Source organism: Polypterus senegalus, chromosome 14 (genome assembly GCF_016835505.1).
Source record: "Polypterus senegalus isolate Bchr_013 chromosome 14, ASM1683550v1, whole genome shotgun sequence".
In the NCBI taxonomy this organism is placed as follows: Eukaryota; Metazoa; Chordata; class Cladistia; order Polypteriformes; family Polypteridae; genus Polypterus; species Polypterus senegalus.
This window is the reverse complement of record NC_053167.1, coordinates 59,801,066-59,826,197: the sequence shown is the minus strand read 5'-3', so window position 1 is coordinate 59,826,197 and position 25,132 is coordinate 59,801,066. Positions and strand designations below refer to the sequence as shown.

At 33.4% G+C, this 25,132-nt stretch overlaps 1 protein-coding gene across 27 annotated transcripts in view; it reads right to left on the bottom strand.

The window, feature by feature from the left end:
• Window positions 1–20,812, bottom strand: part of adgrl2a (adhesion G protein-coupled receptor L2a) — a 186,715-nt gene extending 165,903 nt beyond the window's left edge. For 13 of the 27 annotated variants that reach the window (XM_039736016.1, XM_039736011.1, XM_039736017.1 and 10 more), the window contains exons 1-2: window positions 20,148–20,807; window positions 105–285 (exon numbers count right to left, since the gene is read on the bottom strand). In XM_039736016.1, coding sequence (XP_039591950.1) covers window positions 105–180 — 76 coding nt within the window. In that variant the 5' untranslated portion in view covers window positions 181–285; window positions 20,148–20,807. Of the gene's footprint in view, window positions 1–104; window positions 286–20,147 lie in introns of all 27 variants that reach the window. The other 14 variants (XM_039736032.1, XM_039736028.1, XM_039736024.1 and 11 more) reach the window with 4 other exon arrangements.
• Between the last annotated feature and the right edge of the window lie 4,320 nt (window positions 20,813–25,132).

The window sequence follows — 25,132 nt, the reverse complement described above, 5'->3', positions numbered from 1 at the left end:
GATTTACCAATAAATATTAAACTAATAAATTCAAAACATCCAAAGCAAATGTAACCCAAAACATAACAGTACTAATAAAGAAAATGTGAAAATTAGGAACTTACCCTCCACATGCCATAAATGACCCACTGCAAAAACCAGCAACCAGAAAGTCAGAAGTTTCCAAACTGAAGAAGCCATTATATTTTGTTTGGGCAATTTCCACAGTTTTTTTTTTTCAGTAACTGATAGTTATAGAAGTCCAGTCTTGATGATTATCATGATCTTCATGATGAACTTTATTGCCTGAAAAACAACCAACAGCTTTGGTCACCACATTAGCGTCATTCACCTTAAGGATTTATCAGTTATTTTGATGCATTTCCTCTCTTTCACATATTGCAGTCTGGTGAGCCACCTCTTTTGGCTTTCGCTCAGCAAGATTTAAAACCATTGCATTGCTCAAAATACTTTAGTCAGATGCATGGCAATCTTGTTAACGGGGCATTCCTTGATGGAGGAAAGGCTAACAATTTGCAGATTTTTCCATGAGTCACGTGCACACCTCCCATTTGCTTAGAGCTCAGCCCACTGACTAAAATGTGGAGTGGCAATACAAAAAACACTACTTGCTTCAAACAAACAAAACCAACAGCTGAACAGTATAAATGACTGCTTAAGCAAGCCAAAGGGGTATTTTGTAAATGTGTTCCTTCTTTGTAACTTTACCTAAGGCAGGATTTAAGCCCTTCTAAAACTGTCAGCATGTTGAGAAGGTACAGCACAAGAGACTAGAAGCCTTTAACTGAAATCTGATCCCCACCATTATATTTCAACAGATTTGGTTCCTTCTCCAAGTGTTTGTTTTCTTTAGTGCTTTAAAGGAAGGACTATCTTCATCATACCATATCACCTGATATAGACGGGGGGCCACAGATACCCAAATTATTTTGGGAATATGAAACGCATAATAGCAAAATCTTTACCCAATGCAACACTAAACTAATTTTGTTTTCTTTTTCAAAATATGAAAGGTTGCACATAAAATGAATCCATGCTGCTTTATTTTCCCCTTTACTGACTTTTAACAAATGAACATTCTCTTTTCGCCAAAATAAGCAACACAAAGAAAATGCTCTATGGTAAGGAATTAAGACAGCTAGATAACAACAGCATACTTCCTATACTAATGAAAGCAAGATGCCTCTTGAGTCTGATAAATTGCCAACTAGACTGCAAAGGTGTGCTATTCAAAAAGGACTCTCAGAAATTCTTAAGTAGCAAGCAAACTTTAAGGATCCTTATACATTATACTTGCGCCAAAGAAATAGTGTAAGATGGGATTGTTGAAGTAGACTAGCACAATGAAATTCCACAGTTACTTAAAAAAAAAATAATTGAAATCTCAGGATAACCAGGTAAGAAAAAAAAATCAAGTATGCAAGAAATGAGAGGGGGCTGAAAAAACTATTTCAACAGCCACTCCTTAATGCAAAAGTTCCTTGTTTGCATTTATCAGCCAATGTGTACCATAATAATACACTAGTGCTCCAGAAAAGTCTAAAACGATGTGTTAAATGTATCTATGCTGCTACATCTTAACAGTAAACCAAGAACAAAAACCCATTTGTAGGTTATCCGATCTCTGCTACTTTCTGTTATACACCACAAGCACAAGAAAAACACAAATGTAAAACACCTAAAAATAGTATTATTTATTCACCAGCAAATTTGTTAGAACACTGTAACTAAATGACCTGCAGTTTGCGGGGGTCTGAATACTGTAACGCAGAAAGAATGTTTTTGGTTAATTACATTTATATTACAGCCCCTTTATTTTCATTTATTAAATTGTAAATCTGATTATAGCCTTTTTTAAGATGTGGTTAATATGCAGAAGACAAAAAAAAATTGCACAATGAATAACAAGAAGTCCATAGGCTCAAAAGCAGATACATTAGTGAATGGAGGCATGAAAGAACAAAAGATTGACTGAAACTTCCATGGGATTTCCTCCCTCCAGTTTTAACTTTTTTTTTGTGCCCTTGTTAGAGTATCAAAACTATCTGGTCATTTACCTCTGGCTATGTTAGTCCTTGTTTTCATTTAAATCAATGCAGTAGCTCCAATTCCCTCTCATGCAAGTGATGAACAGTAAGAAAAACTAACTACAGCGTCATTATCTGCAACTGTGGCAGAAAATTCTGCTGCCTTAATAAAGAAATCCCTTTACAGATAGACGGGTGTTCTGTAAATCAATGATAACAGTTATAAGCTGTAATATCTTTGTATCATGCTGAGAATGTTTAACATGCTGATCGTTTTAGCCACCAAAGGCAAAGTCTTATGCAGCCTGCTGGATTCTGACATACTCCTCCCTAAACAATGCTGGGTCTCCCTGCTCAGTAGGATATATTTCATTCTGTAAGCCAACACAGAAGCTGCTGATGATCTCCTAAACGTTTTCCTTTTATGGCACACAGCGTTATTGATTAACGCAATTATAAAAGGGTTTGAGTAGGAAAATACATTTTGACAGATTTGGCAAACTATATTTATACTATATTTATGAATGCATTGTTGAGCTAATCTTCTTAAAGTCTCAATGATCAATCAGTATTTTAAGGTTATGTCCATGAAGCTGGCTCACATTATATACAGCTACTGAATCTATAATGGAAAAAACATTATCTAAATCTCTTATTTCTTTGAATAAAAAATGTTGCTCCACTATTAAATAGAGTCAAGACCCATACCTACTCCTGTTAATCTCACCAGGACTTCCCAAGAGTACTTCACTCCAATATCAAATTGCAGGCTCCCTTGTCTTGCAGCTGAGCCATGCTATATCATGACAGCCCTGACAAGGTTTTAAGAAGTGCCATTTTCCTGCAGGATGTTATGTCATTTCCTTCACTTTTCCCTGATTTAAAGTTAGTGAGTAGCTTCCAGAGAATTCATTTCTAGTACCGATAGACAAATCGCAGCCACTGTGATCAGATGTGCCTGTACCAAGGGGATAGATATGACGCTCAACTGCCTACAGCTGACTCGCTGCAGTTTTTACTGCTGACATGTCGCCTGACCTTTTCTTTCTTGGCACAGACAAAAAGAATCACAGAGAACAGTGAGGGTGGAAATGGATGATGACACTTACAGCAAATGAACTGATCTACCTTCAGAAATGAACTGATCTACCCTCAGACTTCAGCAAAACGTGTGACCTAAAGAACTAGCTATTCCCAAAGAACAGTACAGTCCTATTAGAGCTTGCAGCATACATTCTATTATCAGTTATTGAAAGAGTTAAAACTACCTGTGCCACATACAGGCAAATTTTCCCTTCAACTATTAAACTGTTTAAGAAATAAATGTGCACATAACCAAAATTATTATCATTAAATGACAAAGCATACTATGACGGTTGTATACAGCAGTGAAGCAAAAATATTTTAATGAAATACAGCATCTGTTATCTTTAAGGATTGAAATGCTATGTTGCTGTATATATTACAAAGGTAACAACTCCAGTAAAACTTACACTAAAAATAATACAAAAATACAGTAGAATTCTAAACCTGTAATCTTCATCAACATTTGTTTTTATTGGTTTAAATGTAATTCACATAAATCATGGTTACTAGCCATTCAATTAAATCAATATCTACATTTCCCTGTGGTTTATACATATGGCAAGTAAATGAAATAATAATGACTTAGGATTGGCCATACATTAGGTCATCAATAAAAGGATAACGAAAGGTTAAGAGAGAGAATTTTGGGAACACTTTAGTTAATCATTTAGGAAGAAAAAAAAAAAGAAGAAAATAATTCACAGATTTGTACATATGTAATGCTACATCTTCCAGAAAGGGGTTAATTGTGAAAGAGTAGAAATTAAGGGAGCAAGTTTAACCAGAAAACATGATTTAGGTCAACAACATAGGTTCTAATATGTCATCCAAATAATAGTATATATATTAATATATAATAATATATGGATAGTCCAGGATCAGGAAAAAATCATTTTAGATTTGAATGATGACTACTGTAGCTTCTGCCATGTCACACAAGAACCGATAAATAAGGTAAACCTACATGCATATTATAGTTTTAATACTACAAAAGCAGAATAATCAGACAACAAGAAAGGAGATACTTTTTAGTCTCACATGAAATTTTTACTATTGTTCCTGTTGAAAGTCTTAACCTTACTCTTGAATTATAATTTTTTGTGCTATAAATCAGCTTAGGGTAATCAAAAGGTTAAAAAGTCAAAGAAATCAAACATTAAAAATGAATAGAGAGTAAATCAGAGTCTTTTCCAAGTACCTGACATTCTGTATATCTTTTAATGCAAGCAATGGTTATGTATATAAATTATTAATGAGAAGAGAAATAGATGAAGTGTGGTAAAAATGTCATTTTATAGGCAGAGAGGAATACTTTGCTTAATACCTGGCAGCAGGTTATGCCATACTTTATAAATCCTTTTAAACTATACTAACACTACGCCACTATCAGTACTATTAAAAAATGTGTTAATAAAAAATTTTCAACACATTTAATACTGTAAGAAACAATATTGATATTTTTTAGTGAATGAGACTAAATAAGGATCTTTAAAAAGTCATCCTCATTTAATAGTAAATCAGAATGATATTCTAATTGTAATCAATAAGGATGCCTTTTTAATAGGTACTAATAGTGTTTTCATACTTTTCAGCATTTTTTTTTAGTCTTTGGTACACTATAGCTAATAAATTTAATGTACACAGACTTGACAATAAAAGTAAAAAAGGTACAGTGAAATTATCAATTACATTGCTCAAGGAGTTTCAGATTTGTAAAGCGTGAAGTAAAAACAATACAGTATTGTATTTATAGCCTTCCATCATATTCTCAGGTAATACCTCACTTGATCTCCCTCTACTGGTTGCCATTTGTGAAGTGCATCACATATGAAAAGAATATTGAACTTGCTAGGCTTCCAGTAGATCTGACACAGTCTAACTCCATATCACTGGTGCAGTGTACTATAGGTATCAGCCTGGTCTCAGTTGTTAAACTCTTTCTATGCCTGCCATTAACATTCATTTCTGGTAATTCAATCAAGTTCGGGTAGCACTTCTCAACATTAAAAGCCAAATCTGAAATACATTTGAGATTGAATCCAGAAAAGTATAAGTGCAAACTAGGTTTTTACCTGTGCAACAAACTCATAATTAGCAGCTCATTTGAATTTTTCATGGGAAATATGACATCAGATTTCAGCCTGGGCAAGATATGCACAGTGACGGCTCGTTTTAATGGCAGATGTAAAAGTAATAGACCTAATAATGAAATTCAGACACAAAACGTTATGTTAATGCCAGGAGTAAAGGGGCACAAAATTTCTCTTGATCGTCAGGTAAAGACATTTTTGAGGGGCAACAGTTTAACTGCTCTCTGTTTATTATCCCCATTCTGACACAACCCAGATCTAGTTTTGGAAAAGGTTGAAAATATAATTGATTCAACCACATACACTCATACTATGAAGCCTGACATCCTAATGCCTCAAACCTAGACTTTTATGGTTATGTTATTTTACTTTTAAGATTTTTAGAACTTACCATATAATTTTCAGACTGAGATACCACAAGGGGTCCCATGAATGAATTAACACTTTGTTCAGCTATAAATTTAACATCTAATATAAAATGTTAAGTATAGTTCCTGCATTAATATCTTCATGCACAAATAATTTCTAAGTAACAATGGATAAAAGAACAAACTAAATAAACAAATGAAAACGTATATTTGTATCATACTTACTGGCAAATTTTGAATAATTACAGTATGTCAGGTTCATATCTTTGAATTGTTTAAGATGGAAAAAAAATCAATTTGCAGAATGCGCACTCAGATGCACCCATGCAGACATAAAATGAAAGCAAAAGAAATCAAAACTGTCTGCATATCATTCAAAAAGTTACATCAAAACCGGTAAATACTATGTGTGCACACACAAACATGAATGTCACCCACCCATCCATGTACTGAACGCATGTACAGTATTCAATTACAGGTTTGGACAGAAAGTCTATTTCAGTACCATCAGGACACAAGAAGGCAGGAACCGATCTTTGTTCAGACATAAGTATGTGAATACTCTATCTTTTGAAGAACATGTCTCAATGATGGTAAAATTTTCCTGGTCATTTTAAAATCAAATATACAATGACAGATGCAGGAAAAAGCACTGATAGGAATTAATATGATGCCCAAATCAGATACCAAAGAAGTATTTGAAAATATTATCTAACTTTTTGGAAGCAACTGGAAAAAATTTATATATGGATACATTGGACATTTTCAAGTGGTTCTAGTACCATGAAATGCTATAATCTATCTCAGACATTAAGAAAAATAGTTTTATTGACAAGCTTTAAACTTTATACACTCCTTTAATTTGGTTGTGTATATACATATTGAGAATTGACAGTAATGTTTCCATGATGACAAGGAAGGTGTTGAACTACTCCAAGTGTATGTTTGAACAGAAGAAAGACTTTGCGTTTCCATGACAAAAAGAGTATACTTATCCAATAAATGATTTATTGCACTGGATTTTAAGGTGTTGAATATAGCAGAACATGTATACACCGTTTGTCAAAAAAATCCAATAAACATAATTATTAAGAATCTATCATTACATAAAGTGAAAGCTTCCTTGGTCTTGAATGTTCTTCATTGAATAGGTCTTAAAAATAAATTTAAAACCTAAAACAGTTTTCATGCGATTTTCTTCCAAATTTTTTCCCATTAAGCAACCAAGGCCAGTGTTGTCTTTTTTAAAAGTACAATAATACCGTACATAGCAATTCAGAAAAAAACTACATAAACAGAAATATAATTGAACATATTTGACTTCAACAGATTTCAGGAAGGCACCAAATGTGGCTAATTTTCTTATGTATAAACACCAGAATATTAATTATGAGCTTTAACAGGACATTCTAATTAGATTCTATAAACATGTTACTAGTAATATATCTGTCACACCTAATTTAGTTTGATTCCTTATTCTAATTAATTTTTTATTAAAACCCAATACATAATGTGTACGACATTTTGATAAAACAGGGTAATGAACCTCAGACACAACAATTTGTAAATCAGAAGTCTTAATACAGCTTAAGCACATATTTTTCTAACTTGTTTAGTTGATGTATGCAAAAATAGTTGACTGTGGGTGCTTTAAATGGCAAATGTCTTACAAAGACACACACATTCTTCTATCATATCTTAGCACAGGTCCATTCAGGAAATGGAAAAAATAAATAAATAAATAAAATCACCTAAACTGAAACTATTCATTTATGATAGATTAAAACTGCAATTGTTTAAAAACATATGTCACTATATTATAAAATACATTAATCATTAGAACTAAATGACTCCAAAGTCATTACTGTCAGTAAAACACAGTACACCTCATTGTCTCAGTTGCATTTATTCAATGGAAGCACAGTACAACAGAAAATAAACATTTTAAGTGGAAAAAAGGAACTTTTTTATATATGTTCTGTAAATAAAGTACAGTTTATAAAAGAATAAAAAAATGACATTTTGAATATTTCAGAGAAAATTATTTTATGGGGTAGCTATGTAATGTGCCTCATTAAAACAAGATAAAACTTGCAGCAGTAAGAATAAAGAACCCACACTGGCCCTCTACCGAGAACCAAGACATCAATAATTCACTATGATTGGAAAGCATTATTCAACAGGATGATTAATTTTTAAGATAGCGGGTGGAAGAATAACCCAAGATGCAGACACCACACTACAGTAAGTGTAACAACAGAATCTGTGACAGATTGACGGCAAAAAACAAATACTGGAATTGGCCATTTCAGGAATATTTCTACTAATATTTTAACCTGTGACATAAAGCCCCACAGAACAATTTTATGATTCCTGTTGCTAACTATGCATTATGAATTAATTCAAAACAAAATGCAAATACATTTGAACAGTTTTAAAATGCTGATTATATAATGCATTGTAGTGTCAAAAATAATAAAAAATAAATTAATAGGATCCTTTGCAAGTTTCAAAGATTGTTCAACGAATATGACACTGTAATGAGAGTACAGAAGTTACACTACAGGTAATGAAGTAGGAAGCCCTTTTGTTTTATTGAAGGATATCTTTCCTGTTGTACTCAATAGACTAAAAGTTTAGAAGAAAATTTTATATATGCCATAAAAACAAGGAAATATATGACTGAAATACAATAGCCATAGCAATATGAAAACAAATAAAACTTAAATAATCTTAATAGGAGGATATCAATAAAGCCTAAATTAAAACGTTAAACAAAATAATTTTAAGTTGTCACATGAAATATTCTGTAAATGAAACACCATTGTGTTTGACTAATCCTAACACCAGATTAAAGATTTTTCTCAATTGCATTTATATCCATTTCAAAAAAATCTGCAACTCTAAATTGAAATTTTATATTTGAAAATTATTCATTCTTAGAATTTTCACAAATAAAAAATGATTTAATGACCTGTGATTGTTTGCATGATTGCTTTGGGCAAGATAATGAAATCAAAAATGGTAATACTTTGTGGTAATACTTTGTGGTTTGTCCATATATATATATATAATTACATATATAATTATATATATATATATGTATATATAATTATATAATTACATATATAATTACATATATTCATTCTATTATACAGCATATCCAGTTTTAAAGTTATTCTGAAAGCAGAAAGCTTAAAAATCACATATAAGCAAATAAAAATTCTGCAAAAATCCCTACTTTGTTTATTCTTATATTTTAACAAAACCACAAGAAAGGCATATAAAAACATGTCTTATTATGTATGTACACTTGCATTCTCACCGCTACACATCTCTTCAAGGATCAGACACTTGTAATGATAAAGTAGGCTAATGCAAATTGATTACTTGCAGTGCTATTTCTTGCCTCCCTAAGCTGACGCTAAAACTGCTATCATTGAGCCTTGTACTTCTCGCAACATTTACTTCTGTAGTAGCTACTAAAACAATTACAATCATTTTCACCCAAAATGTATATATTCGCTCACACTGACTGTAAAAGCAGTCATAAATTGTTCTTACTTTGCTTACCATTCAGGGCGATGTATTCATATCCTTGGGAAAACAACAATATAATTTACTTTGTCTAATAATGCAAAAAACAAGGGACTAATAAAAAAACAAATAATTCCAAGGCTTAAAAGGTAGACTCTGCACCCTACAAACAACAGTCCATTCATTCTTAATGTCTTTTTAATAAACTATTTATCTTTTTAAAAGCTTCCTTAAGTTTAATAATTATACTGAAAATGATATATTTATTTACATGAACTAGAATCTGTCTCATGTCCTTTCCAGGCCATTTATTAAAATTATAAAAAGCACAACACAGAAATATAAAACTATATATATTTAGGAACAGGCAGCACAATAAAAGAACTTAAAAACTGTCCAACTTAAACTGCACTTCAGAAGTACTTGACCACTTGACCATTCTCTTGTGCTGCAAAACCACACAAAAATAGTGCAGGGGAAGAAAACTAAAAATTTTACTTCACAGGCTCCCCCTACAGGTTTTTTTCTCTTCCAAAAAAAACGAAAGAAAGAAAAGGGAACTATGAAAAAAAAAAATTGTGAAAATGAAAACTAAAATGTAAAATTCACTTACTGAACCAATTCTGCTGCATTTAAGCTAGACTCTAAAACTTGCATCATCATAAATTTGGAAAGCCATATACTGTATAGAGTAGATAAAATTATTCATCTTCTTAGATAAAAAAAAAATGCAAAAGCATAAAAAAATGCAAAAGCAAAAACATTCCTGCTGCATTTAAAATCACAGATAAAAGACAGGGTTTCCCCTCAGGTAACGCATTGCTGTAAAAATCCTCTAAAAATAGCTATTAGCACATAGATTTATTTTTGCTTCCAAAGAAAACTGAAATAAAAACAAAAAAAGAAGAAATCGCACACCTGATGAAGACTATACAGTAGAAAAAGTATCTCGAATCTTGTTTTCTTGTACAGTTTCAGCATGGAAATTACCTTTACCCTTATATCTATTTTAAATACAAACTGGTGGAGCACTTCACTAACTACATATAAATTCTCATTATGTATTTATTATATATAAAAATATACACACACACACTCATATTTTACATATTTTATATATATATAAGCTCTAAATACACTACGATCTGTACTGCAGAATTTAAGTAGACTGCTAGAGTGTAAAAATAGGTAGACCCACCTATCAAGTATAAATTAAAAATTCTGAAGAATTCAGTACATCTGTAACAAATCCCATTCATTAATTTAGTTTCTGAGCCTACTTACAAAATGGGGCCATTGAGATATTACAAGCTTTATGCTTTGTTCCTTACTTTCGGTGTTCAGAATGTGGTGAAAGACCACAACTCTAATCAAACATCTCTGATCTATAGTACATAAACATTGTAAGTATAGTGTATTTTGCAGTACTGTAAGAGTGAGCGGACTGAGTAGTTTCCGTTGATTTTTGGCATTAAGAAAAAGAAGGGACCAAATGCTTTGGCACAAAATGATTTGTAAAACTATGAATGATGTGTCCAGTCTAAAGTAAGTTCAAAATGTTAAAATATGGTTGATCATAAGCAGTAAGGGGTACAGAAAGCAGCCTGCTGACTCAAGAGCTTACCTTAACACAGTTCTCCACCTATTTACAGGTCTCTTGTGATGTCTTGTCCTTCTGTTTCTATGCACAGAATATATGACTTCATGTCCCTGCTCTCAGGGACACAAAGTCAAATTGGTTGCTATCACTACAGTATAAAGTATATGGCATTTGTGAATAGCAGAAAATACTCCACAATGCATTGTAATTAATATAATTTTAGTATGTAATTGTTCCAAAGCAATAGGCTAACAGTATTACTTGTTAAGTTATAAAATAAATCAGCAACATGTTACAAAATACAATCAAACATATTTTATCAGCCATAAACAAGCGGCTGGAAGCTTTGAATCAAACAAATAAGTAAATAGGTTGGATGACTATCTACATGTGTAATAGCTGGGTTTTACAACTAAAAACAAATTAAAGCATTTGATAATGAACGTAACAAAGTTTTATTAATTAAAACATAACTTAAAACTGAAATACTAAACTACTTGAGCCATTTTTATGTTATTTACATACTTTACGTATGTTTCTTCAGCATGATTTAGGCTTACAATGTAAATGAAAACAAAGGATTAAGACTGCTTCATTAAAGGTAACTAACAATTTCTTTTTTTTTTTAAATTAATGCTATTTGAGGCATTTTAATTATTATTAATTCCCCTTAAATACAATTTTTTTTTAATACAGTGAAAGTTATAAGTTGTAGTTTTATGATAAAATACTGATTTAGCTATATCTGTAGTGGTAATAACAAATTCACTAATAAACTGATACCATATTATAGATATACAATACCCTAAGTTGTATTATAAAATGAAAAAAGCTAGCAGCATTAGATCTGTTAATGCATCTTCAAAGAATCTCATTAATTTGTTTTAAAAGAAATTATACAAATGCACATAAAACTAATGGCAGAGGAATATTTTTCTCTGAAAATAAGAAACAAGATCATATATTGTTGGACATTGCAGGTGAGCAATGAAAAGTTCTAGGTGTTTAATTATTGATTTACAAAATGTCACATGTAAAAAGGCAGCCAGTAAAGCAATGCAATCTTTCACACAGAGAAGTAAGGCTGCATTTCACAGGTACCCTTCAGACTCTTCAGATTAAATAGACAGGTTCTGAGATTTTTGCTCCCCACTTTCAAATAAAGAGGGTAAGTCTTAGTCCCCAAGTGTGAATTTTAATGTTAATAATGCACTCCTAACAGATTGTGAAAATCAATGACACGACCAACAGGGGCCCGTTTTGCTCTGTACACGTTCACTTGTCAACGCGTGATTAATGCTGTGCTCTGTAGAGGGAGACATTACATCCGGGCTCAAATTGAACTAAACTTCACCCCAAGGGCAAGAATCTGATTTACACATCTCTATTTGGAATGACATTTGTCCTCCGTTTTCAAGCAGTTTCCCCAGAAATTCCTGTAAGACGACTCTGTGACCCACGAGCAGTCCATTGCTTCTAGGCTGTCATATTTCAGATCCCCACGGCTGAATCAGCAAGGCTGACTGAACAAAGTGTGATGCTGCTGCTTCTATAAGAACAGAGATGATACTGTCACAGAGACAGCAGCAGGTGTGGAGTTGCCAGTTGTTATGTTATAAATGCCCATCACAGTAGTCATGATTAAAATCACAGATGTAGTAATTCCATTTAATGGTTAAGTAGGGGGTATACAACAATTCCGCTTTTGATAACCTCCTAATCCCTTACTGGCACATTACAGATTTGCCATATATAAAACAATGCTCACTTAGGTGCAAGTTATTCACTATAGCTCAGTTACTGCAGATTGAACAAGATAGCTAACAATTCATTAGTAAAATATTAGGCACTCATGCACATTTTAAGACTGCAACTTATTTCTCCCTTGCTCTTTAAAAAGAGATATTAGTGGTTAACAAGCAGTGCAGTTTTGGCTTATTTTACATGTTAAAAGACAAATTTTCCCTTTTCAGAAACCTTTATAATTGAAGAAATCTGTACAAACCTATAGGGACTGTGATAATCACTACATTTCACATTAAACCAGCTACAAACGCAGAGTACATTAGTTTGCCTAACCACATCTTTTGTAATTATAAGCAAATTGTATTTAAGTTTGCTATGTGCCTCCTAAGAAATCAATGGTGTTCTGCTGTAGGCTGCACTTTACCTGCAGGTGGTAGTCATTGTGTGCACTTCTAATAGTGCATAGCCTTCTTTATTATTATGAGTTGGAAATAATTCTTTGGTAAATAACAGGCTTGTGTGGATAGACTGCTTCCAGGCTTATTGCAATAAATGTTGATGAAAAAATAAAGTCGTGGTATGTGCGCATTCTGCATTCTTTACAAGGGTCTCAAAGTCCCAATTTGTTTAAAGCCCAACAGAAAGTACACTTCTTTTAGGAAACATAGTAAAACTACTGTTGACCTGGCACAAAAGGTCCAGTTATTGTTGCTACTGAATTACTTCAAAACAAATGTTATTGAAATATTATTAATAACAAACCTGCTTATTCAAAATGGCAAAAAACATAATTTAAGCTATTCTTTACAGACAATACTATAATATAAAAAAATTGTTTTGATTTTCAATTAAACTTCAAAACAAAAATAAAGAGACTTATTAGTTAATGATCACTTAGCAAAATAACTTTGAAACAAAAATATATTACAGTAATTAATCAGATATCTTAACAATAAGCTTTCTGAAATCACTAAGGGTTATGATAAAATGTATTGTGTATAAAGTTTATCACTCAGTGCAGTTTTTCCCATATCAATAGGTTTCCCTTGACGCTCCATTCTTTACACTAGCAAAGCTTTTCACTCCAGTTTTTCTTCCTACCCACCCATGATAAACTGCCAGTTTTGTGGTCTAAAGTACTCTGACAAAATAAAAGAGACAATCTCCATCCCACCCACCCCCATTCTCCTCTTTCCTTGTGCTAATACAAGGGTGCTGTGCCCTTCTCCGGCCAAGGACAATGACCTCTCTTGGTGTGACCAATCAAGAAACAAAACATATTCTCTTGTCTTTAATTTATATTCCAGCTTTTATAAAAATAGAAACAACTGAGCAAGTCATAAGACCAGCAATCTGATGATTTTTAGTTCTACAAGATACAATATTTCCTTGGCAGACTAGAAAACTGCGAAAGAAAGGGAGCAAGAGACAGACAGAAGCAGAAAGAAAGAGAGAGAACAAGAGAGAAAGAGAGGGAGAGACCACTCCTTTACCAGCCATGAACGGGTGTGTGAAAGCCAAGCATTTATTTTAAGCTCAGCCTAGCAGTCTTACTTATGTGACACTTCACTGGAAATTTTTCCACAACATTGATGCTAAATATTAAGAAGCCATATGTGGTTAAAAAATAAAGAAAATAAGAACAAATATTTACATTTTTACAGCACTTTGAGCCTATCTAGAGGAGCACACTATAAGAATAAACCAAACTAAATATTACAAATGTATAAGCACTTCAAGCATTTTCCAAGCATTTTTTCATTAATAGTACTTTCTCTCTCTAGGCAGAAACCTGGGAAAACTGAACTCCCATTCAGAGCCTGAGTCTGATACCTATATCACATATATAACAATTGTAACTGTTACAGAGCACTGCATTTCCTTCACCAACCATCATCTGGATTTTTTGTCGCAGAATACAGTACAGTATTTGTTTATTTCAAGTTTGTTTAAAAGCATTAACTTTAGAAAGTACTCATACATCTTTTTGTATTTTATTTTTATTTTCTCAAAAATACTAATATACTATACAAAAATACTATATACTAATAAAAAAACAGTCTTTAATGCTACATTTGGATTACATTATACATGGTAATAAATTATAATAAAAAATGTAATCCATTCATTTTTCAAAAAAAGTGTTAATTGTTGGGCTTCTTGGCACATTTTACTTTTTTTTTTTTGAAATATTGAAAAAATACAGCTTTGACAGTGACAAAATTAAATTCAGTGGCCTCAAAAAAATTACAGTACATACAGCACAGCAGACCTTGACTCACATAGGCAAGATGATGAAACTATATATATATATATATATATATATATATATATATATATATATATATATATATATATATATATATATATATATATATACACACACCTTTCACTAGACACAAAGTTGCTTTCTGCTGCTTAAGATTTCAAAAATAATTCCAAATCTTAAAAAAAAAAAACCAAATATAAGAAATCTGGCCTTCTCTTATACAATAGTTTTCAGTTTATAATAACATTCATAAAACATAAGCTGGGAAAATAAATGTACATCTCTTCTATAAATTAAAATATATTTATATATTCATATAAAAAAAGAACATATATTCATATACGATATTCAATCACCGTATACTATTATGATTAACAAAGTGTGTAAATAAATACAGTTAAATACTTAAAAATGGTCTCTTAAAATAAATCGGTAAAACTACTACATTTAAGTGTATTATCTAAGGCACATCTGGTAGCTTTCAGTAATAACTAATTTCTCTGTAAAAGCGTTGTTGTACGATAATACAGATAATACACAGAAACAACTTAAGTTGAAACGTTTTGAAGGTTTGGTACTTCTCCAATAAAATGTAAATCATCTAAAACATGCAAATATGATGTACTGCTCCTTATTACTTCTTCCAGCTCCATAATAAAATACTATCACATGATCCTGTCCAATTACATTTACAATCATCCAATAGTAAAAGTGTAAAGCAGCAAGAAGAAGGCATCAGTTTAACACCTTTTCTCTCTCAAAATGGTAAAAAAGGAATTCTGATTATTTTAAAGTTTATAAAGGAATAACATCAAATTAACTAAATACTTAAATTGCAACATAATGATTAAGAGTTACGCGTGGATATAAAAAGAAAAAGTCTTCATATATATATATATATATATATATATATATATATATATATATATATATATATATATATATAAACCAGACTTTAAAATATTTTTTGACGATCTGTACCAAGTCCATTTCTAGATTTAAACACTTGACAGAGCAGTCATGGTACAGAAATCCTTGAAACAAGTACACTGTATTAAAAGGTATTCACAATACAGAATTGTTTTAGCCAGGATTCTCATGCCGCCTATTTCTGCTTCCCACATGACCCTAACAGTAACCTTTTAAATCCAGATCTCGGGGCATTAATGCTGCAATGGGGGATTAATAAAGTCTACAGGAAGTTTAAGCAGTGTTTCAGTGAGGTGGGGATGAGAGTAATGCAGTCACTTATGAGTGTTTGGCACATAATAATAAAGAGATTTCCTTTTTTTTAGCAAGCATATTATAGGTGAACAATTATATAAACTATTCTTGCACTGTCACTGATATAGAAAAGGTAACCATTTCCTTTAATGTGTCACAACAAAGGGCTTGCCTGCTTTCTCTAAAGGAGGAATTTAGGAAACATCTGCACAGTGTGGCTGTGAAAAAATCTCTACTTCACCTTCTCAGTGGAACAAAAACCATTGATTTGCATTCCCTATACTAAACCACAACAGCCTCCTGTCTCTATCCAGACCTATCTGTACTTCTCAGTTTGTTTCCTGTTGTTAAAAAAAGACAGCTGACAAATTAACCTGCCATGATTGAAAATGTCAGGTGAAGTACTGGCTGTAACACTTTAATTTTTCTTTAAGTGGTCCAATTTTGTCACATCTACAAGCAGAAAATATTCAACTCACCTCATTATATACCTTCCAGGGTTTTGTCAAATTCATGTCCTGCGTGGTGTGAATGTAAGTGCTACACTTGCAAGGCAATCTGCAGATTATCCCTAATAGCACAATGGCTAATGTGCTTTCTTTACAGCACTCTGAATTCAGAGCAGCCTAGTTAACAGCGACCTAAGTGTGATAATGGCAATTACGTCGATATGTGGTCCTTTGGCACCACAAAAAAGCTTCTTCTATAGACTACTGATGACATTGGTAAAAGAAATTGCTTAAAGCCGCAGGATTCAAAAATGTGTAAATGACCCCAAGAATACCTAAATATCATGTACAGTATATATGACATAGAGTTCCTCAACACAAAGTAAATTATGTTTTATTGATCTTAACGCACTATTTAGATGCAAATATGCCATCTGCAAAAAGTAAAAAAAAGTCAGCTTTGTTATGAAGATAAACATATTTGTGCAATAATATATAGTACGTGGAACAGTCACTATTATTATGTTTTTTACATTGCACCCCTCCAGACAGGAAAGCAGACTGGAGCATGAACCATCTGCTTTCTGAAAAAGAGCCACATTATCACAGGATATCTGCATTTTCGTAAATCCTTTGCAAGGCCAGATTGGAATATTGATTTTTAAGTAGAATGAAAAGAGGAGCGGAGAGATGCATCTTACCTAAAGATAAACAACAGCTGCAATTCAAAGAGCAGTGCGAGTTATCAATCTCCAGGCAGAAGAGCAATACACTTATCTGAATCACATAACAAAAAAAGCAAATTCATGCACATTGCCAAAATTGAACAATTCTGACATACAGATAGAAGGTCACTGTACAGGTACAGTTTAAAATTCAAATGAATCTGAATTTGATAAACGTAGAAAAAAAAACCACATAGAAACTGAAAATCTGGACAAATTGTTGCTGTTTTTAAAAGGACTAATGGAAACACTCAGTGCTCATTCTCGTGTGAAAATTTCAAGGGCTTTGTCTGTGAAAGCCTTACTACTCAATCACAAAGAGACTTTTTTTAAAAAAAGATGATCAATTAAGCCATTTAATCTTTCTTTTTAAAGGAAAACAACCACAACACACACACACACACACCCTTGGCTTCTATTGTACTATCTGCTACCGCAGGAAAGGTTTTGCGATAAAGTGAAGGGTCTTGTTTTTAAATACTAAAAGTACTCATCTTAAGCTAAGCTAACAAACAGATCGAGGTTGTGATAAAGTTGTATTAACTTTAAGTTGCATTTGTGTGTAAATATGCCCCAAACAAGCATGTCATCATTTCTAGTAAAGTACATTCACTTCCAATAATTAGTCATAAAGGAAAGAATACATGCTAAAAACATTTGGAAATCCTTAAATGCCTTTAATTAAAGAAAGTGTTGAATGCATGCCAGATATAAACAACACTACAAACGTACGAGTGAAAAACATTCAAACATAACTAAATTTGCAAAACTGCAGAAACATAGAGCCAGTCCATTTTCCTGGCTTACTCTTTTCTTATTCCCCCTTGCCCTTGTGGCCTAGGCATCTGAGCAAATGGGAGACAGACTGAAGTTTTCTCAATTGAGCTGGAGCTGTGACCACTTTGATATGCTAATCTATGCCTTCAAACACTAAGAATTTGCACTTGCATTAATTCAAACAATTTGCGCAGAATGATGTGAAATGGCACCTCTTTTTAAGGGAAACAGAACAAAAGGGAGTGAATCACAGGGTGTCCAAAGAAATCAAACAACAAAACATTTGTTCTGTTGAATTCCTCCCTTCACTCAAACGCTTCAGTCTGTTCCACTTTGCTAGCGGGTTTATAGCTCAAAATTTTAAAACATTATTAAAAATAGAAAAAAACAAAGATATGAAAAATATGATGCTACTATAAGGCAACATTTTTGTTCATCGTGTGTCTATGAATGCGTTATATGTGCTAAACTTAATAATTCTGTACAGACGTACAGTCAACTATAAAAACAGGTCCACCTCAAATTTCTCCCTGAAGAAGCTAAGTAAGCCTTTTATGTATACGTTTAAATTGAAGAATAGAAGTTTAGGAAACTGTAGGAAAAGCCACATCTTTAATTAAACACAATATGACAAAAGTGTTTATCAAGGGAAACAAGCCTGCACTCTTTTACAGAGCTCACCCAACAACTAAAATCTTGTGGAATGTATTTAACTATATTGAATGCAGTGTTTACTTGAGAAAAAGAGCAACTTAATGTCCTAAATCTCAGATGTAGTTTACAACATTCAAGTGTTAAAAACAATTATAAAAACACAACTAGGCATATTTTTGTTTCCATTTTAGAGGAAGCATATGTCTTTTCAGATGATCCTTAGAATAGAAGATTTTCATTTAAACTGAATGCTCTTAGTAACAGCCAGCCGAGACTCATCTGATGCAACAAGGTTTTCCGAAGGCCTAACGAGAGTCACTCCAAGTATCTATTTACATCAAGTGGTGCTAGCATTTCGCAGAAGGTCCACATTTATGACTCGCTCTATAAAATACTCTCCCTCTTTACAATGTTGTTATTGATATCCACCTTATGTGGTCATCAATAAATACACAGTAAGACATGAAACCTGTTACAAAACACATTCATCTTTTAGAGGTAACACATATGAACTCACGCCCATACATGTTCACATATAATAAAACTGCAGAGGAAAAAATCAATTTTGTGTTACTGCGACGTGTATATATTTTTTTTAAATTACACCCAGCTCAGCCCCATCTTTATGACCTACACAATGTACTTAAAGGTAGACATCCATTCACCCAGAAACAGACATAAATAAACTGAGCCTATGAAAATAAAAAATAAAAAAACGCTCCATTTGCTCAGTCTCACAGCATATGATCATAGATCTGTCTCCCAGATTGCTCTTACCTTTTGAAAAGAGTGGGAGACGTAGGCCTTGACTGTTCAGTAAAGCTCACATGTCTAGCATTTTTAAGCCACTTTGCTCTTTTTCAAATGCAGACCCACAGACACATCACACACACTACTCGCAGACAGCTGCATCCACCTTCGGCAAAGCATAATGTTTAGAAAACCAACAATTATTCCTTAGACTCCATTCCAGCTCCCAACTTTTTAAAGCATGAATTCCAATTAAATGGTGCTTTACATGTTCTGGTTCATATGAAAGCTATCCCCGCTCCTTCTAATTGTTTCCATTCATTCAACCTTTGAGAAAGAGGGCTGCCTACCAAATCAGTCCACATCTGGTTGTGTTTTGATTAACCATTTTTCAATTAGCCATGGCACCCCTTGGATCATTTTAATTACTTCGAACACAGCAGTTCTGTTCTGTTTAAAAAATAATTTAGATTGAATCAACGTATTGATTGTTGGGGAGGTGGGGGGTATACAGGAGAATAAAAAAAAGTGTTTACAAGTACTGCTACCTGCCTAAACACTAATAATGCATAATCAATGACTAGAAGCGTACAAACTGTATACATTTCGGAAAGAAAGGAAATCACCACCGACTCAAATGTCACAAGTCGCTTGATAGTTGTGTTTAGAAGTTTTCCGAAAAGTTAACTCAAACGCCCCTCACCGCCTCCCCACCCCTCCTCCCGTTTCGTTACTCGGGGGTAACGGTGGGGTGGAGGGCTGAGGGGGAAGCAGATATTGGGGAGATGGATCAAACGAAGAACTGATAAGCACGTAGACAAACGTGAACTTGTTCGAATGCTTACCTCTCAGAGAGGAGTAATACGGCACATTGTTGTTTTCTTTTTTGAAAGAGTAATTCGTTCAGACGATCAAGCTATGCAGGATTCAGACACGCTTGTAACAAGAACTCCACCGCATCTCAACGCACAGCAGGAAGTATGAAAGAAACGCTTGGTAGCTCTGATGCATGCTCCACTTATCTGGGACAGACGGGTCTCTTTTAGGCAGCAGGTTCCTGTCTAAGTCCACACATTCCCGCAGGTCTGAATACAGCACTCCATGGCATGGTACTGTCAAATCGGGTTCATAGATCAGTCCATTGCTTCTGGTTTTATTTGTTCAGTGCTTTTTTGTTGTTGTTTGCCTTCGCTCTCTCTTTCTCTCAATGCATAGGAATCAACACGGGCGCCGACGAGAGAGAGAGAGAGAGTGTGAGTGAGAGAGAGAGAGAGAGAGAGAGAGCCAGCAGCAAAGGAGCTATGATGAGCTCAAATCTGAAATGAAAACCTTTCCTCTGCCTTTCGCACTGCTGATGTCAATCCAATCTGCATCTCCCTGGATGGCAATGAGGCCTCAAGCGTGATACAGTTTCAGCTCCTAACATTTGAAAAGATCCTCCTCACAAGGCTCTTAGAATGGCTTGCGATGAGGAAACAAGCAGCCAGTAAACAGTGCCAGTGAAGAACAAAAAAAAAAAAAAAAAAAAAAAAAGAAAGAAAGAAAAAAAAGCTCAGTGAATTGTGTGCAGTCTCCCTTCTGCATGAGCTGGCTTTGAATGGGTTGCGCTTAAGTCCTGAGATAGATTTTATACCACCACTGAACTGGAGTCTCTGTTCACTAGCTGCACACCAACTAATCATATAAACATATTAGTATGTAGTGCAAGCTTAAACCAGCGCTGCTTTTTAGCTCCGGCTGTCGCAAAAGAAGATTACAGACAACTGAGCACACACGTGAAGCAGATTATCTAGAAATATATGCCACTATTGGCCATTTTCCACTCCATTTAAACTGCTACATGCCTGCCTTGGTTTTGGGCTTCAGTAGATCAGTCCTTTTCACAGTAGGCAGTCCAATCTGCTCAACCAATGATTGAAGACCTATTCTTACAGTAACACTAGAGAGCAACAAGAAAAAAAGCACAAGGAAAGAAAGAAAAGCTAACTAAACCCCTTTTCTCCAGCTGGACTCAATAAATACTGAAAGGGCATTGCAGTAAGGCTGGGAGGAAAACAGAGCTGCCACATAGGAGTTGCAGCTCAGACAATCACTGACTGATGAATTTGTCATCACTCATTCCAAATGTACATCATCATTTATTTTTGTGCCCTCTGAAAAGTGGCAGAAAAGTACCGAAGCTCTAAAATGTCTCCTAAGGAGGCATACATGCAGAATGTGCCTTTTAAATTGGTCTACTTACGTAAAAGAAAAGTTTCACAAAGTTTCAGGCTAGTAATTAAAGTGGGCAATGCAGAGGGTTTTTTTTTCCTTTGCAATTAGCTTTGGCCTAACATTGAAGTAAAATTAAAGGCTGTGGTTCCAAAACAAATAAATATGTGCACTTTTTTGTTCTTCTTTTGTCTTTGCCTTCAGAATGTTTATATACTTTGTAGAGCACTAAATTATGCAGCTGCTTTTCTTGCGGTACTATACTTCATACTTAGCTGACATACAGTATGTATTTCTGAATTTTATTTTACCCTAATCAATGTAATACTTTACTTTTTCTAATTGCCTTTTAACTTACCCTCTGATCTGAATATTTTTACTTAGACTATAAAAAGAAAATGCAGAATTCTTAATCTGCTAGATTATGTCACTTACCAGTGCTTCATGACCAAGAAAGTATGTAGGTAAAAAACCTATTTACACCTGGCTTCAATAAAAGGATACCCATTCTTAAAACGATGGAGGGGAAATGTGAATTTAAGTAAAATTACCCAGGTGAAGGTGAAGAGACGAATGGGGCACACTTATGTTTTCATAAGCATAATTTTACATAATAATAGATCTTTTTTTCTATACAATAAGAGAAAACAGATGTAACAAAGGTCACTCAATGGCAGAAATTCATATTTTGAGAAATAATGTTTATGTATAAGTATTGCTGGAAGTAAAAACACATGTGGTTTCTTAAAACCAACCTTTAAGGGATAAAACCTTTATATGTTTAATTCATCCACGCTTTCATCCCTACCTAGTATCATAAAAAGTGCATACCATTTATACTTTTTTTTTTCTGCAAGCATGTACAGAAAACTAGATGACATTTTGATTGGCTGTGAAATTCAACTTATACTTGATACTTCAGGATTCAGGTAATGCTGTAATAAATTAGGAAAAAGCAAAACAAATATGTAGAATTCTACAACAGCAAATATGGCTGTCAGTGACACATGCAGCCTTTGAAGTTTTCTGTGCTGTATAATGCAGGTTCATTTTACTGAAACAATCACTGAAGGTTTAGTTTTACAGAAAAGGTATTACAAAACCTGCTCACAGTGTTCTTGTAAATCAAATAAAGTGTAAATCAAATAAAGTATATATATATATATATATATATATATATATATATATATATATATTTCATGCAGTGCCATGAAAACAAAAGTTCCATTTGTTTTATGTTAGATCACTTTCTAACCGGTCATGACAATTTCACTTCAAATAAACAGAAGGAATGCATTACCTCAGCGCCCAGTAAAGACTGATGTGCTTCAAACGTTTTAAACAGACTTATTCTCCAACTTTTGTAGCCACCAATGTTTTCAATTTACATTTATTCTTGTATTTTTTTTAAATAAAATCACCAAAAATCTTTTCCTTTTTCATCTTTGGTTATTGTTACTATATGAAAATGTGTTTTATGTGTTTGTGCTGCTATATAATATGGGTAATGTTATCAGACCTTTATGTGCTGAATATTTTTTCAAACACAATAAAGACCTTAGCTACATAGAATTACTTAAGCTACTGTTTTATTGCATAGATGCTGGGGTTGTTATAGGAAGATTCAACACAGCAATTTAAAAGCAACACAGAACAAGGATACAAATAATATAATGCTTTAATTCAGCTTAAAAACACTCTGCAATACTTCAGAGGGTTTTTGTTTAATTTTTGCTACATTAATGAACATAGCAAACGCAGCCTGCTTTTTGTCACTCTGTTTACTCTAGCATTGAATGCACAAAGTTTATGGCTTATCGAAAGCGGTTTCTAAACTCTAAAAGCCACATATTAATGAATATGATTTCTACTTTAATTTATACAGCTTTTCACTTTCAGTTTAATTAAAGAGTTAAGTACAACCACTTGAGAATAATTTATTGTTCTATTATAAGCTAGCAGGACTAACAGCCTAACAATGCTGGAAAGCTGTTAATAGCTTTATATAATTTGGTAAAATGAGACTCACTCTCTAGGCAGAAAGCAACAAGAAAAATTTGTTACAAGAGTGACCTTATGAGCCATCATAAAACATTATAAACAGTAAGCAATTTTTTCCCAATGCAGTCATAGTATATGCAAAAATAATCGGCCATTGATTGCTTATGTGCTAATACTGCATAGAAAATGCAGTATAAATACACACGCACATATATACTGTATATTTATACTGTATGTATACATACATACTATGCAGACACTCAGTGCTGTGAGTGATGTTTTGCAGCTGTTCTCATTCTGTTCAAGAATATTAATAATAGACTCTTTTATTGAACTTCTTACTTTAGTGCTGGATTAATATTTATATGGTTTATTTTACAAACTAAACAACACTTTGTTTAAGACTTTGGAATGACCCCTTCAGACAAGTTATTCCCAAAAGGGAAAAGATAATCAGACTACCAATTGTAGCACTTAGAGCTGGCTAGTTTATATTTATGTAGTCAAGGGCAACAGCTCAACTTGGAATTTGGACTTCCACTAAACTGTTGATGACTTTAAAAACACACTCTCGCACCACCAATTTCACCGAGACATTTCGAAACGCAAACGTTTTGTTTCAACTTCTGTATTTAATAACCCTGTTTAATCTCTTCATTCTAAGATAGCATTGCTGGACCTGTCACGTTCATACAAACACATTTAAATCCTGCTTTGGGTGGAACTGAAGTGCAGTAACATCCTGCTATAAAAATGCAACAGGTTTCATTTGGAATTAAAGAAGGGTTAGCTAAACAGATGACTGCATTCAAAGGAAAACCTTTTTCAGGAGCCTACTATTGCAAAATGGTCATAAAGATTTTATCATGAGAACCTGATTGTTCTGAACACCCACCCGACCTCCATGGAGTCATTTTACGTAACTGTCTACATATCTGACTTATCTCCAGCTTTTCACCTTTCTTTGTTGCATGTGAAAAATCAAAGTAAACTGGACAATTTTATCAGTAAAATTAAATTGATTTGTTAGTTTACGATTATTGTATGTCTTGTTCATAATTACTTCTATCACTTCAAATAAAAAAAAACTTTATTACTTGTGAGAAATGCATTACAGAACCCATACACATAAAATAGAAACAAAAAAAAAATATAGATTACTCTTTGCTATTCTGTGTATTGTGCATGGAAGCAAAATTAATATAGTCGTTGATCACTTTCCACTATTCTTAGGCTGGCACAGTGGCATAGTGGGTAGTGGTGCTGCCTCATGGATCTAGCATCCTAGGTTTGATTCCTGCACCTGATTTTGTTTGTATGGAGTTTGAATGTTCTCCCTGTGTCTGTGTGGTTTGGTCCACGGAGTCCTCCAGTTTTTCTTCTAAATCCCCAGAAATGTGCATGTTAGATTAATTGGTGATTCCAAATTGGTTCTTGTGTCAATGTAAGTGTATATGGAGGGAACCTGTGATGAACTGATGCCCAGTGTTTCCCAGAAAGACTTCTACCTTTCATAGCACTGGTTTGGATTAAGTGGGTTTGAGAATGAAATGTTGTGTTACATTAATCCTAATAGTACAAATATTACAACTTTTTTGGTTTGTTTCAACAATGTTGT